At 47.8% G+C, this 14,455-nt stretch overlaps 1 protein-coding gene across 2 annotated transcripts in view; it reads right to left on the bottom strand.

The window, feature by feature from the left end:
- Window positions 1-14,455, bottom strand: part of ABCA5 (ATP binding cassette subfamily A member 5) — a 1,464,780-nt gene that overhangs the window by 576,369 nt on the left and 873,956 nt on the right. For both annotated transcript variants that reach the window (XM_078654285.1, XM_078654286.1), the window contains exon 27: window positions 9,690-9,764. In XM_078654285.1, the coding sequence (XP_078510411.1) occupies window positions 9,690-9,764 (75 nt within the window). The remainder of the gene's footprint in view (window positions 1-9,689; window positions 9,765-14,455) is intronic.

Here is a 14,455-nt window from a genome sequence, read left to right as displayed (position 1 = left end):
GGTGTGGGGACATGCATAGCAACATGGAGAGTGTTGGAACATGAATAGCAACAGGGAGGATGAGGAACACAGATAGCAACACAGGGGGGCAAGAGCAACACAGGGGGCAAGAGCGGAAGCCACACAACATAGGGGGCAAGAGCGGAAGCAACACAACACAGGGGGCAGGAGCGGAAGCAACACAACACAGGGGACAAGAGCGGCAGCAACACAACACAGGGGGCAAGAGAGAGGGAGCAACACAACACAGGGGGCAAGAGAGGGAGCAACACAACACAGGGAGCAAGAGCAGGAGCAACACAACACAGGGAGAAAGAGCAGGAGCAACACAACACAGGGGCCAAGAGCGGGAACAACACAACACAGGGGGCAAGAGTGAGAGCAACACAACACAGGGGGCAAGAGCGGGAGCAGCACAGAGCAGGGAGAAGTATACAAAATGGGCAGCATGGAGAGAAAAGTAGCATAGAGGTAAGAGAGCAGGGCAACAAAACAAAGAAGGGGCATTAACACACGAGGGTGAGTGCAGGACATAGGGGGTGGGAGAAAGTACACAGATGAGCTGAGTGAGAGCATTACGGAGCATAGAGGGCTAGGGAAGTACAAAGGGAAAGGACATGAGTGATGAAGGCACAATCCAGGAGTGGGGCACGAACAAGAAGGCAAGCCAACACAAGCTAATGGATAAAAAACAAACAAATGGGAGGGACAAAAGCAAACCATGCGTAAGCAATGGCGAGCTCTAAGCTCACGGTAAGATGACACCAGATCTTTTCTCAGACAGCTTGAAGTGACTTATAGGCAAGACGTAAAAAGAAGTAAATGTAGCCCCATTTTAGGCAATGACATGTGACGTGAACGATCACTACATGGGGAGGACATCGCAATACAGACTAGCGACTAAAGAAAGGCGAGTGATCACTCAGAGCACAAACTCGAAATTAAAATATACATAACTAGATGCACACGTCTTGCTCTAATGGTAGGGAGAAAAGAAATGTTCTTGCAATGAGATGAGCTATGCCTTAGTGTTCTTGCCACCGTTCACGGTGCCTCGGTGAGGTGTGCACGCACTAGTGAATGTTGGGAGATGAGACCTTTGAACCGGGCAGCCGCACCAAGACAGGAATGCGGACTAGACAATGCCGAGGGCTCGGGCGCCTCGGGTCATTTGCACAATCAGCAGCTTCCACCATGCAAAACAAAGGAGACCGAGCCACTGCGTGCTGCTGCGGGGAGAGGAGTTGAGATCCGGCGGGGTCGAGCCAGTCAGCGCCACAGGCAGCTTCTTCCGCTCTGGGCAAGCAAGAGAGCAGATGGGGCTGGGTAGAAGGAGGAGACAGCAACCCTCGTGAATGAGGCCGGGGGCACCGTTCCTTTCTCCCGGCAGTAAACGCACGGAGCTGGGAGGAGCCAGAGGTACCAACTGTGATGAGGGCACAGCAACTCCCGCGAGGGCAGAAGCAGCTCTCCCCCTGCCGTGCGTCTTACAATCCCCTCCCCTTTCAGACCCTAAACAAGCAGTTGCAGATAAGAAAGCTTTTACTACATCTTATACCTTTTACTACATTTATGTTCACTTTTCTTCCATTACGATTTTGCTTGTTACTTTCCCGATAATAATGAATTTGACCAGCGGGGTACAAAGAATGAATCCACCAGCATGACACATTACCACAAAATTGGGATTTGTTTGTTTGAAGTCACGATTATAAATCTACAGCAGTGATTGTTCCAGCGGAGCCGAGTGGGGGTGGGAAGCTTGCTGCAGGCTTGTTCTATTTGCTCAGCTTGATCCGCAGACATAAGAGGGAGGAAGGGGCAGCCACACCATGACAGGAAAGCGGACTAGACAATTCCACATGCGCGGGCGCCTCGGGTCATTTGCAAAATCAGCAGCTTCCTCCATGCTAAACAAAGGAGACCAAGCGACTGCTTGCTGCTGTGGGGAGAGGAGCTGAGATCCGGCGGGAGTCGGGCCAGTCAGCTCCACAGGCAGCTTCTTCCGATCTGCGCAAACAAGAGAGTAGATGGGGGCTGGGCTGGGCAGAAGGAGGAGACCGCAACCCTTGTGAATGAGGCCGGGGAAACGCACAGAGCTGGGAGGAGCCAGAGGTACCGACTGTGATAAGGGCACAGCAACTCCAGCGAGGGCAGAGGCAGCTCTCCCTCTGCCATGCGTCTTACAATCCCCTCCCCTTTCAGACTCTAAACAAGCAGTTGCAGATAGGAAAGCTTTTACTACATCCGTGAGGCACACAAGCCTGTCCAAGTGGGCCGTCTCGGAAAGAGAAAAGTGTACGTCACAAAGTTTTCTTTCCCAATGGCTGGCCACAGCTTAGCATAAACGGTGATGCCGGCAAATGGGAAAGAGGGGTGGGGCTTAAAGCCCGATACTCAAAGCTACCTAAAAACATAAAATCTCGCCAGCGATTCAGCACATGTGCACAGCCTAGGCTAGCCGAGACCTAAAAACTGGCACAAGAAGTTTTTAAGTCCAGTTTTGCACTAGGTGGCTGAGCAAACATAGTGCTGTCCATGTTGTACATGTATTATGTTATGAAGCTCAGTATAAAACTTTCCACTAAACGTAAGACACGATTCACATTGTCAAAGCTGGTTTTAATGTTTTAATGTGCGATGTGAAAGAATAAGTGAATCCTCACAAAATACGAGAGCCGAGTTTACTTTTAATTTACATGTAAAACGAGCAGTTTTTGAAGTGGACTAATCAACTTTGCAAAATATTAATACACAGCTAACAACTGGCACCATGTCACTTATAACAACTTCAGCCAAAGTCTGGCATTTTAGCCAACAGCATTTTGTAAGCTTGAGTTTTGAGCCCTGTTAAAAGCAAAACGGTTACCACCACCGTACAACATGCCGTTGGCTGAAAAGCCAGGAATAGCTGAGGGTATCATGTTGTAGCGCCAATCGGCAGACTTTCAGTTCCTGACTTTCTGGCTTTGTTCTTGTAGGCAATCACAGGTTAAAGAGCACAGTGAGTGAGAGAGCAGACAGAGTGTTTCAAATGGAAATGTGAGTATCATAGGTCTAATCGGCTAACATTAATCCTCCTTGGAAAAGGGTAATGATAAGGAGACATTATTTACCAGACCAATGAGAGCAGCAGCAGTGAGAAGTGTCTCAAGAGACACAGAGAAAGGAAAAACAATGTGCTATGACCCTTCTTCCTGAGCCCATCTGCGTCTAGACGTTGTTGGGATTTAGAAAGAGCATCTTTAACACCACTGTGATGCGTCCTACCTTGAACTACAGAACTTGCTACCAGCTATGGCCCGTGTTATTTTCAGTGCGGTCAAATCTAATTGTAGGTTGGTGGGGATGGCCCTTTACACTTTACCATTGTTGAAGGGGAAAAACTAAAGTATTATTTGACTCGGGTGCAAAAATCATATTGTTGCTAACACTTTCTTTGAACACAAGTTACAAGGAAAGGTCAAACTATGCAAACCAGACATCAAACCCTATGCCTATAGGGGTGATCCCATTGAATTGAGGGGGTATTTCTCAGTGTGGGTGGAATATGAGGGTCTTTACACCTCTGGTAAAATCTATGTTTCAGAGAAAGGTGATAGCATTTTGAGTTGGTGGCATCAAAAAGACCTAGGTGTCATGTTAGTTCCCAATTGTGATCCACCTACTATTATTAAGAATACACAACCTGTTAAACTAGTGGAGCATGATGTCTCCCTTCAGGAAAAATTGAAAGATGAATTTCCTCAAGTTTGTGGTGGAAAGCTAGGTTGTTTAAAAGGTAACTTTTGCAAAATCAAACTTGCACCATACTGTTCCTGTCTCCTGCAAAGTCCGCAATGTTCCTTTTACAGTAAGAGAGGTGAAGTGTAACGAATTGAAGAAGTTTATGTCTTACGGTATTATAGAGGAAGTTGAAGGGACTTCGTGGTTGGCTCCAGTTGTAGCTGGAAGGAAGGGTGATGGCTTGATGTGTGTTGACCTCAGGCAGTTTAACAAGTGTGTATTAGTAGACAAATATCCTCTACCTAACATCTGAGCTATTGACGATGGTGCGAAGATTTTCAGCACCATAGATTTGACTTCAGCCTATCACCAAATCTTATTGGACGAGTCATCCAAAGATGTCACAGTTTTTGTTACACCTTTTGGCACCTTTATATTTGTATGAATGCCTTTTGGCCTGGTGTCAGCTGCCTCAGTTTTTCAGCGAGCCATGGAGAAAGTTCTCCATGGTCTTCTGGGGTTCTCTGTTTATCAAGACGATATACTAGTCTATGGGTGTGATGGGCCTGAACACGATTCTAGAGTCAGGAAAGTTCTAGACAGATTGAATTCTCACCATTTCACTATTAAGTTAGAGAAATGCAAGTTTGGTCCCTGTAAAATAGACTACTTAGGGCATTCCATAACTAGTGACGGTGTGGTACCCAAAACTGAACTGGTAGATACTATCAGAAACTTAACTTCACCGTCATCTAAAGAAGATGTTTTACGTTTTTCTTTGGATTGCAGAGTACTACAAGTTTATACAAGATTTTGCCAGATTTATGACACGAGAAACGTATTTAAGAAGCGGGCTAAGTTTGACTGGAATAATGAGCGTGAATGTAAATTCTGTCAAATCACAAATAAACTCTCTCAGGCACCCAAACTACGCAACTTTGATCCAAGCAAACTCTCTATCATTGCTACTGATGCAAGTCTCAAAGGATTGGGTGGTGTTTTATTTCAAGGGGGTTTTGGTTCAGAGAACACCATAATATTTATTTCTAGGAGTCTAAAGGGCGCAGAAAGTAAATACTCTGTCATCGAGAAGGAAGCTCTTGCGGTCCATTGGGCCATTAAAAAATTGAAGAGGTTTTTGTGGGGAACCACCTTTTCGATCAAGACTGATCACAAGCCTCTTTGTGAAGTTTTTTCCTGCAAAGGTATTGATTTATTTCACCTAGGATTTACAAATGGGTTGCAAGTCTGCAGGCTTATGACTTTTGTGTGAAATATATCCCTGGGTCTGAAAATGTTGTGGCTGATACACTTTCCAGGTTAGTTCCTGTAACAAATAGTGATTTACATTTGGATACTGAACAAAATGATTTATCTCTCAACAAATCTTCTGATTTTGTTTTTGAAGTGGAGTGCCTTGCCTAGGCCTGGTCGCCCCCACGCTCCTCCTGCTTGCTGCTACCAGTTCCTGCAGGCGACCCAGCCGCCGCTGAGCCGCCCGCCCGCCCTCGACTTTCCCGCCGCTGCCTCCCTGCGGCCCCGCCCCCCACCAGCCGATTGGTCCCCCCGCTCCCCCACCCAGCGGACCCTCCCTCTCGGCTCCCTTCTTAAGGGGACTATTCCCTCTCTTCGGGAGCGACCACTGAGCCTTGCCTAGGCCTGGTCGCCCCCACGCTCCTCCTGCTTGCTGCTACCAGTTCCTGCAGGCGACCCAGCCGCCGCTGAGCTGCCCGCCCGCCCGCACTCGACTTCCCGCCGCTGCCTCCCTGCGGCCCCGCCCCCTGCCAGCCGATTGGTCCCCCCGCTCCCACCACCCAGCGGACCCTCCCTCCCTTCTTATGACGCCTCCACGCACGCGCAGCGGTCACGCGCAGCAGTCACTCACAGCGGGCGTGCCGATTGTGCGCCGAAGGCGCGCCAAAGGCAAGCCCGTCTGCGCCCGTCCGCGCCTGGACCGCGCCTAGCGCCAGAACTCCTGGCCCCCGAGGTTGCCAGCCCACCCGCCGGAACTACGACGCCGCCACACTCAACGCACTCAACATCGGCAGAATCCCCGGATGCTACCGAGCCACCCCGCGACGCACCCACGGACCCTTCCGCTGCCGATCCTGCAACTTCTCCTGCCTCCGGACCTGCACCGCATCCGCCAAGCCAAGCACCAGCAGCAACCACCTCAAGTGCATCCTGCTCAACACCCGCTCCGTCCACAGACACGCCGTGGAACTCTGGAACCTCCTCGACACAACATCACCAGACATCGCCTTCCTCACGGAAACCTGGATGAACGTCTCCTCAGCCCTCGCCATCCCTGACGGGTACAAGATCATCACTAGGGACCGCGTCAACCAGACCGGAGGAGGCATCGCCATCGTCCACAAGAACACCATCCGCATCACGACCGACTCCAACCACACCTTCGCCGCCGCCGAGCACCTCCACTTCCAGATACACACCGACCCAAAGACGACCCTCTGAGGTACCCTCGTCTATAGACCCCCGGGGCCACGCACACAAATCAGCGAACACATCACGGACTTCATCAGCCCGCACGCCCTCCCCTCCGCCGACTACATCCTCCTAGGAGACCTCAACTTCAACCTGGAGAACAACAAGGTCCGCAACACCGCCGCCCTGCTGGACAACCTCGCCAACCTCGGACTCAAGCAACTGGTCAAAACCCCCACCCACTACGCCGGCCACACGCTTGATCCCGTCTCTCATCCAGCAAGCACATCACCTTCAGCCACTCCACCGGACTCCACTGGACCGACCACAGCTGTGTCCACTTCATCTTCAGAAGAACCACGACCCACCACCACCCGCAACAGGTTCCTCACAGGAGCTGGAGCAAGATCACCGCCGATCAACTCACCACCTCCCTCAGCCAGAACCCACCCGCCAGCACTACGGACCCCAACGAAGCAGCCTGCAACTTCACGCAGTGGCTGACCGCCTTCGCCGACGACCTCACACCACTGAAGAACCCTACCAGCAGACCCAGAAGCAAGAAGGCCTCCTGGTTCACTGACGAACTCAAGGACTCCAAGAAGACCTGCCGCACCCCCGAGAAAGCCTGGCTCCTCGACCAGACCGCTGACAACATGACCGCCCTCAAACACGCCACCCGCAAGCACCACCAGCTTATCCGCACCACCAAGAAGAAATCACTGAAGGAACGACTGGACAACAACGCCCACGACAGCAAGGAACTCTTCAGCATCGTCAAGGAGTTCTCCAACCCCAGCACCGGCAACAACGACATCACTCCTTCACAAGATCTATGCGACTCTCTCGCCTCGTTCTTCCACCGCAAGATCGCCGACATCCACAACAGCTTCGGTGCACCATCCACGCACCCAGCCGTCGAACCAACGCCCTCCACCGCCACCCTCCGCACCTGGGCCACGGTGACGACCGAAGACACAGCCCGCACGATGAACACCATCCACTCCGGATCTCCGACCGACCCCTGCCCCCACCACGTCTTCAACAAGGCCGACTCCACCATCGCACCCCAACTCCGGAACATCAGCAACACCTCCTTCAACACCGCCACCTTCCCGGAAATCTGGAAGCATGCCGAGCTCAGCGCCCTACTGAAGAAACCAACAGCGGACCCCACCGACCTCAAGAACTTCCGCCCCATCTCGCTCCTCCCTTTTCCTGCTAAAGTCATCGAGAACTCAAGGGGACGATGGCATGCAGCTTGTCGGGAGGATGAAGTCCTTCAGAATGTTATGAAACTCATTTGCTCGGGTTGGCATAATAAAGAACAAGGAGGCGCATCTTATAATGAATTTTGTTGTGGGAGGGATCAACTTTCCTCTAGTGAAGGCTTATTGTTGCGAGGCCATAGACTTGTGCCTCTGGGTATCTTACGTGAAGAATTAATGGAACTGGCTCATCAATCTCATTTGGGCATCTCCAAAACCAAAGAGAGATTAGGGTCTACCTATTGGTGGTCTGGTATGGACCTATAAGTTGAACGTCTGGTAAGAGATTGTGTGCAAAAAGTTTGAAAACTAGAATACAACCCATGGTAATTCGCACTCGCCCAAATGGCCCATGGAAGGACATTGCCTTGGACATTTTGGGAACTGGATGGCCTGGACACTTATGTCATTGTTGTTATGGATCTTTACTCCAGATGACCAGAGATCAGTTTCTCTAGGGTTGTAGACTCTAAAACTATAATCAATTTTCTTAAAGTTTTGTTCAGCAGACAAGGTTTACCTGAATCAATGTTGACTCACAATGGGGTACAGGTTGTCTCAAAAGAAATGGAAGCATTTCTTATGGGATGTGGAGTTATACATAAGAAATGTGCTCTATAACATCCTGAGTCAAATGGAACTGTTCAAAGGTTTACTCGTAGGTTTAATCGTGTCCTGAAGGAGACGATCTCCTTGGCCAAAAATAATTGTCTTAATTGTAAAGTGGAGGTTCTAAAAAGGGTTGGAGTATACAGATTCACTGCTCACACAACCACAGGTAAATCTCCTTTTCTCCTATTTCGTAGAAGACAACCTGATACTTTCTTGGAACCTCCATGGGTAAGTGCATTTCTTTCTGGGAAACATGTTGACTCACATTTGGAAAATTGGAAACTAAGGGAAAATGAAGAGCAACATGTAATATGATTTAAGGCATGCTGCCACAAACACAAAAGTTGCTGTTGATGATTTTGTGGTAATTAAAAAACCTGGATAGTGTGCGACTGGTTTCAAATTTACCAAACCCTTGAAAGTTATTAAATTATTTTACAACACAGTCAAAACATCTGATCACAGTGTGTGGAATCTTGGCAGAGTTGTTGTGTGCAAAGGTAGGAAGTTGACTAGTGACATTAATTCTGATGAGGTTGGTGTTGAGGGTGGAAAAAGACCTGAGGTGGCCTTGAGGAAGAGTTCAGAAAGAACAACTCGCCCTCCTCTATATTTGGAAGACTATTTGGTGTAAATTCTTTCCTAGTTTTTTCTTATTACTTTCAATTGCTGTGTAACCTGTTTTTAACTTTATGAATATCCTGCATTATCTTGGATTTAGATGTTATGCTTGTTATCTGTTTTTTCTTTTAACTTACTGTTCTGTGTGTTTTAGTATTAGTAAGGGAGATGTGTGGTAATGTGTCTCCACCTTGTCTCCCCATGACATCATTTGTTAAGGTTCCAGAATCCTTGCCAGCCTGTGCTGGCAATAGAATGTATATATTTAAACGGTTTCTGAGGCAGAGCTCTTTGGGTGGCTGAGCTGTACTTCCTGATTTACAGCTAATAAATCCTGCTTACGGAAATACCAGACCTGCGTGCATCATTGAAGAATTCACTTTTTAACACCCCAGTAATCCATTTTTATGCGGATAAAAGTGAGGCCAAAGAATTGCATAATTTCGGGGTCCTAATTGTTGATTATTCCAGTTCTATGACAGCAAATGTGACATGACAAGAAGCTCTTATCAACTAGTCTACTTTTACTCGCTCAAAACATAACAAGACAGTGAAGATAATGATGAGACAGAGACGTGTACAGGATCGTTGCGGAAGGACATTCAGACACGTAAATAACTAAACACAGTAAAACGAAACATGCGCTCTTTTATATTTCACATGCTCATATTGAAGCTACGAGTTCAAACTAACATAACTCAAACTGTGGGACACAACGGGATATTGAGCTGAATCCTCAAGAGGTTGTCGAGCTTTTCCATACCCTATCCTAGGTCAGTTTTATTTTAAAATTACGCCTACCCAAACTAAACATTTGAATAGAGAGAAATGAGACATCAGCATTGAAAAAAAGACAAGCAAACATATTTATTAGTAATCTTTAACGGTGTGTGAGCAAGTCATGGAAAGCAGGAGCACATCAAGAAATAATTGAGATTCATGGCACCAACCAGTGACTAGAACAAAAAACAGAAGCAGTAGCTAGTATGTTTTACACACAAGTGTAGCGATCCTTACCGATATCACAGCAATGAAGAGTCTGCTCCAGGGACTAGAGTGGTTCTCATGGTTTTGCGCACCTTTCCATGATATCTGTAGATGTGCAAAGATAACCTTGCTTAGAAGCACTGCATTTTACTAATACAAATTCCATTTTAAAGTTCTTCATCACATACTTTATGCAGAGTGAGTCAGTGACTGACTTGTAAGAGGAGGGCCTGTACAAATCATGTCAGGGCACAATAGGCATTTATTTACACCTGCTTTTTGTGCCATGGGGCACTTAGATAGCACAGAAGGGGCTGCAGATGTGTGTGCAACCACTTCAGAAGTATTGATTGTCCGGCAGCATAAGGTGCGGTAATATGATACCAAAGGGGTGTTCGCTTATTTTTATGGGGGTGCTGCCACATGAAAATGAGGGAACCCTTTGTCTTTGGCCCTGTGCCGAATTACAAAAAGTGGCGCAGTGGCAAGAAACATGTCTGGAGGCGCACTGACTGTGTACCACACTCTTTGGGTGCCCACTGGGCTTGAGGAAGAGTGAGAAAGAGGGATCCCAGATAAGACCCTCCAACCATTTGTCCAAAGGCGGGGACAGTCACAGGGCCAGCTTTAGAGCTAGTGGCATGACAATCATTTTTTAGCGTTTACCCCCCCTCCACACACACACACAGTGACCTCCTCCTCGGATTCCCTCACTACCACTCAGGAATGTGCCCCTCATCTCTCCATAGCCCTGCTCTCACATACATTTCCTTTGTTATATAGCGCTGTAAAGGTTGGCTTTAATAATTCACTCAGCTATCCACATAGAATACAGATGTGTTCTTTGCAATAGGCAGATTAACCCTCTGGGCTACTTTAGGGTTAGTCAAAGCTGCCACAAGACAAAACTCTAATCTCTCTCTCTCTAGCAGGAACATCAAGCCCATGAGTTAGCTTGACATTTTTATTGTTGCCTGAGCTGGACGCACAAGGAACTCTGCAGCAGGTACTTTTAAATCAACAAATTATTACTGAACACGGTGGCCCATCCTTGAGCTCGGTTCGCCCTCTGCAGGTAAGAGCCCAGTACGGCTGCACTGGTCGCACTGCCCTAAAGCAGACCATGGACAGTCACATACAGCACCTATTTGTAGAGGGGACCTGGCCCTCCTATTTTGAGGGAGGCCAAGTCTGTCACCTGCAGTGAAATGCAGGCAAGATGCTTGAAAAAGCTGGTCCACCTTTCACTAATGAGCTGTTCCCAATGCAGACACGAGTTTACATCTGCACTGTAATCAGCGCATTTGTTGTGATAGGATGCACTGCGCCAGTCTGCAAGAGGCACACCCAGTTGTAAAATGTAAATCCGTATTTGTAAAGCGCGAACTATTCACCTTTACGGGTCTCAAGACGCCGGGGGCCATAGTGGAAATTTAGTGAGCTATTGCACATAGTCACATAGTGCTGGGCTGAGGGAATGGAACTGTGAACCCTGTGCTCCTAAGTCAGCTGCACCACACCTCTCCACCTATCCACCGTTCTCCATCTAAAACGAACCACGGTGCTACCCAGTGTCACCTTTTGGAATTGGACAAAGATTTTGGTCACAGGGACTTGAACTTAACTGCAGCAGCTTACCACCAAGAAATACTCTGTAGTGAGCTCTGTGCAAAGTTCATAAGTAACTTTGCTTCCAAGGTATATAATATTAGATCACTGCTAAAGAAAAATGTGAAGTTTGAGGGGACAGAGGAGTGTGAGAGGGAGTTTACTGAAATCAAAATGGATTTACAAAAAGTGAGTGCACTTTCAAGTTTTGACCCTAATATGGATTGCTTGTTGACTACGGACGCAAGTGATAAGGGGTTAGGTGCAGTACTTTCGCAGGTAGGCGACGATGGAAAAGAAATAATTATTTTGTTTGCGTCCAGAGCTTTGTCACCTGCTGAAAGTAGATATCCCATAATAGAAAGGGAGGCATTGGCGTGTGCATGGGCGTTAGAGCATTTTCGTGGGGTAAAATGGTTAACATCAGGACGGATCATAAGCCGTCGGTCCATATTTTGTCTACGGAGGGAACTGCTATGGCGTCAGCAAGGTTAGCGAGAATATCTATGCATATGAAGGAGTACATTTACAAAATCAGTTATGTGCCGGGGAGAGACAATGTAGTGGCGGATTGTTTGTCCAGGTTACCGGCACCATTAGAGGAGTGTGTTGATGACCCTTGGGGGAATTTCAGTGTGGCTTTGATTCAGGATTCTGGAGTTCCTGCAATTAGTAAGGAAGAATGGTCTAGAGAGCATGATAAGCATAAGGAGTTAATGGATGTCTCTAAGTATATTTGTAAAGGGTGGCCTAAAGAGAAATTTATTACCAACAATTTGAAGCCATTTTGGGAGGTGCGAGTAGAGTTATCTTTTGAGAAGGATGTTTTGCTGAGAGGGGACAGGATTGTTCCCCCGGTGGGTTTACGGAAAAGGATTTTGCAAATGTGTCATGAAGGATATTTTGGGATCGTTAGAACCGAGTTGGCAGTCAAGGGTTTGTTTTGGTGGCCGAAAATTCTGGATGTAATACATCGCAGTCATGTTGTCCGTCCGGATCAGCACGACTTTGTTGCACAAATGCAATTTGAACGCCTTCATCACCATGAAGATTGCCATCAGTTCTAGTAGGTTGATGTGCATGTTTTGCTGCTGCGTCGTCCATAGTCCCTGCACTGTATAATGGAGGACATGCTCTTCCCATCCCTGGAGAGATGTGTCCGTCGTCAGCACTATCTGTGGTACAGGCTCTTGGAACGGTCGTCCCCTGCAAAGGTTTTGTGTGTTCCACCAATGCAGAGAGTTGTGAGCACGACTGGTCACCAACACTAGGTCCTTTAGATGTCCCTGAGCCTGGTTCCACTGTCGTGCCAAGCACTCCTGAAGCGGACGCATGTGTAGCCTCGCGTGAGGGACTATAAAGATGCAGGAGGCCATCATGCCTATCAGCTGCATAAACACTTACGCTGGGAGTGAATGATGGGGTCTGAATTTTTGAATCAGCAATTGAATGCTGTTGATTCTTGCAGAATTTGGCTGTGCTGTTGCAACCAGGGCGTTTATTTCCGCGCCTAGGTACTGTTGTACATGTGCGGGTTGAAGATGAGATTTTGGGTAGTTTAGTGAAAATCCCAGACTGTGCAGGAGGTGAATTGTGCTGGACATGTGGCTGGCACATTGCTGGGCTGAATTTGCTTGGATAAGCCAGTCATCCAGATAAGGATAGACTTGGATGTGTTGTCTCCGAAGGTGCGCAGCTACTGTCGCTAAGCACTTGGTAAATACTCTGGGGCCTGTAGTGACCCCGAAAGGCAGGACCTTGAACTGGTAATGCTGGTTGTTTATGGTGAATCGGAGATATTCCCTGTGACTTGGGTGAATTGGAATGTGGAAATATGCATCCTTTAGGTCTAGGGTTGCTAGGAAATCCCCCTAGGTAGAACCTGCTGCAAAGTGAGCATGTGAAAATGTTCTGACAAGATGTATTGGTTCAAGGGTCTGAGGTCCAGAATGGTCCTGAGAGATCCGTCCTTTTTGGGATTAAGAAGTACAGTGAGTACACCCTTGTACCCTGTTGTTCTAAAGGCACGAGTTCTATGGCCCCTTTTTGCAGCATGCAGATGACTTCTTGCTGCAATAAGTGCATGTGCTCTGCGGACATAGGACGTTGCCTTGGGGGTATGTTGGGTGGAGTGGAGGTTAGTTCTAGACAATAGCCGTATTGGATAAGTTGTCTCACCCACCTGTCTGTGGTAATGCCTTCCCAGACTGGCAGGAACTGCTGAAGTCTTCCCCCGACCGGTGTTATATGGTCTGGGGGCTGTGACAAGACGTCACTGTTTATTGGTGGCGGAGGATCTGGCATTATTATTCCCTCGTCCTCTGCCTTTGGTGCTGTTCCCACGGTATCCACCCCTATTGCTTTTGTTATAGGTGGTCTGTGTTCCTCCTTTGTTGTATTGTGCTTGCTGTGATGCTTGGCCTCCAGAAGCTCCCCTGTTACCGGATCGACGAAAGGAACCGCCCCTGAACTGCTGAGATTGCAGAGCTCCCATGGATTCGGCTGTTTCAGTGTCTTTTTTAATTTTCTCTAGGGTAGTGTCTACATCTGGACTAAAGAGAAAGTCAGGGTTAACTGGCTGATTGAGCAAAGCTGTTTGGATCTCTGGCTTGAATCCAGAGATATACGGAGCCAGGCATGCCTTCTGAGCATCACAATTGAGTTGAAGGCCCTAGCTGCTGTGTCTGCTGCATCTAGCGCACATTTAATGGATGCGTTTGTAATTAGCTTCCCTTCCTGTATTAGCATTTCTGCTCCCTCCTTATAAGCGTCAGGCAAGTGTTGTAGTAGCTGCTCTAACGTGTCGTAATGAGCCCTATCATATCTGGCTAATAGGGCTTGTGTATTTGAGATTCTCCAAGCATTAGCCACCACCAAGGAGTCCAATGGGAGCTGGCCTTTGATATACGTAGGGTCCACAGGCGCAGGCCTGTATTTCCGTTCAATTCTGGGGTTTATAATCCGTGCCCTTGTGGTTTCTTTGAAAATGTCACCAGCGTGTTTAAGGACACCCTTAAGCATAGGCAATTTCTTTACTGATCTTTCTGAAATTGAGAAAGTATCAAACAAAAAGTCCTCCTCTACTGGGTCAGCGTGCATCTCCAGATCATGGTTACTGGCTGCTCTTTCGATTAATGCATTAAACGCAGCTGTATCTTCAGTAGGCGAGGTTTTGACTGTATAGGACT

Source organism: Lissotriton helveticus, chromosome 7 (assembly GCF_964261635.1).
Source record: "Lissotriton helveticus chromosome 7, aLisHel1.1, whole genome shotgun sequence".
Lineage (NCBI taxonomy): Eukaryota > Metazoa > Chordata > Amphibia > Caudata > Salamandridae > Lissotriton > Lissotriton helveticus.
This window is presented reverse-complemented; position numbering and strand designations above follow the sequence as displayed.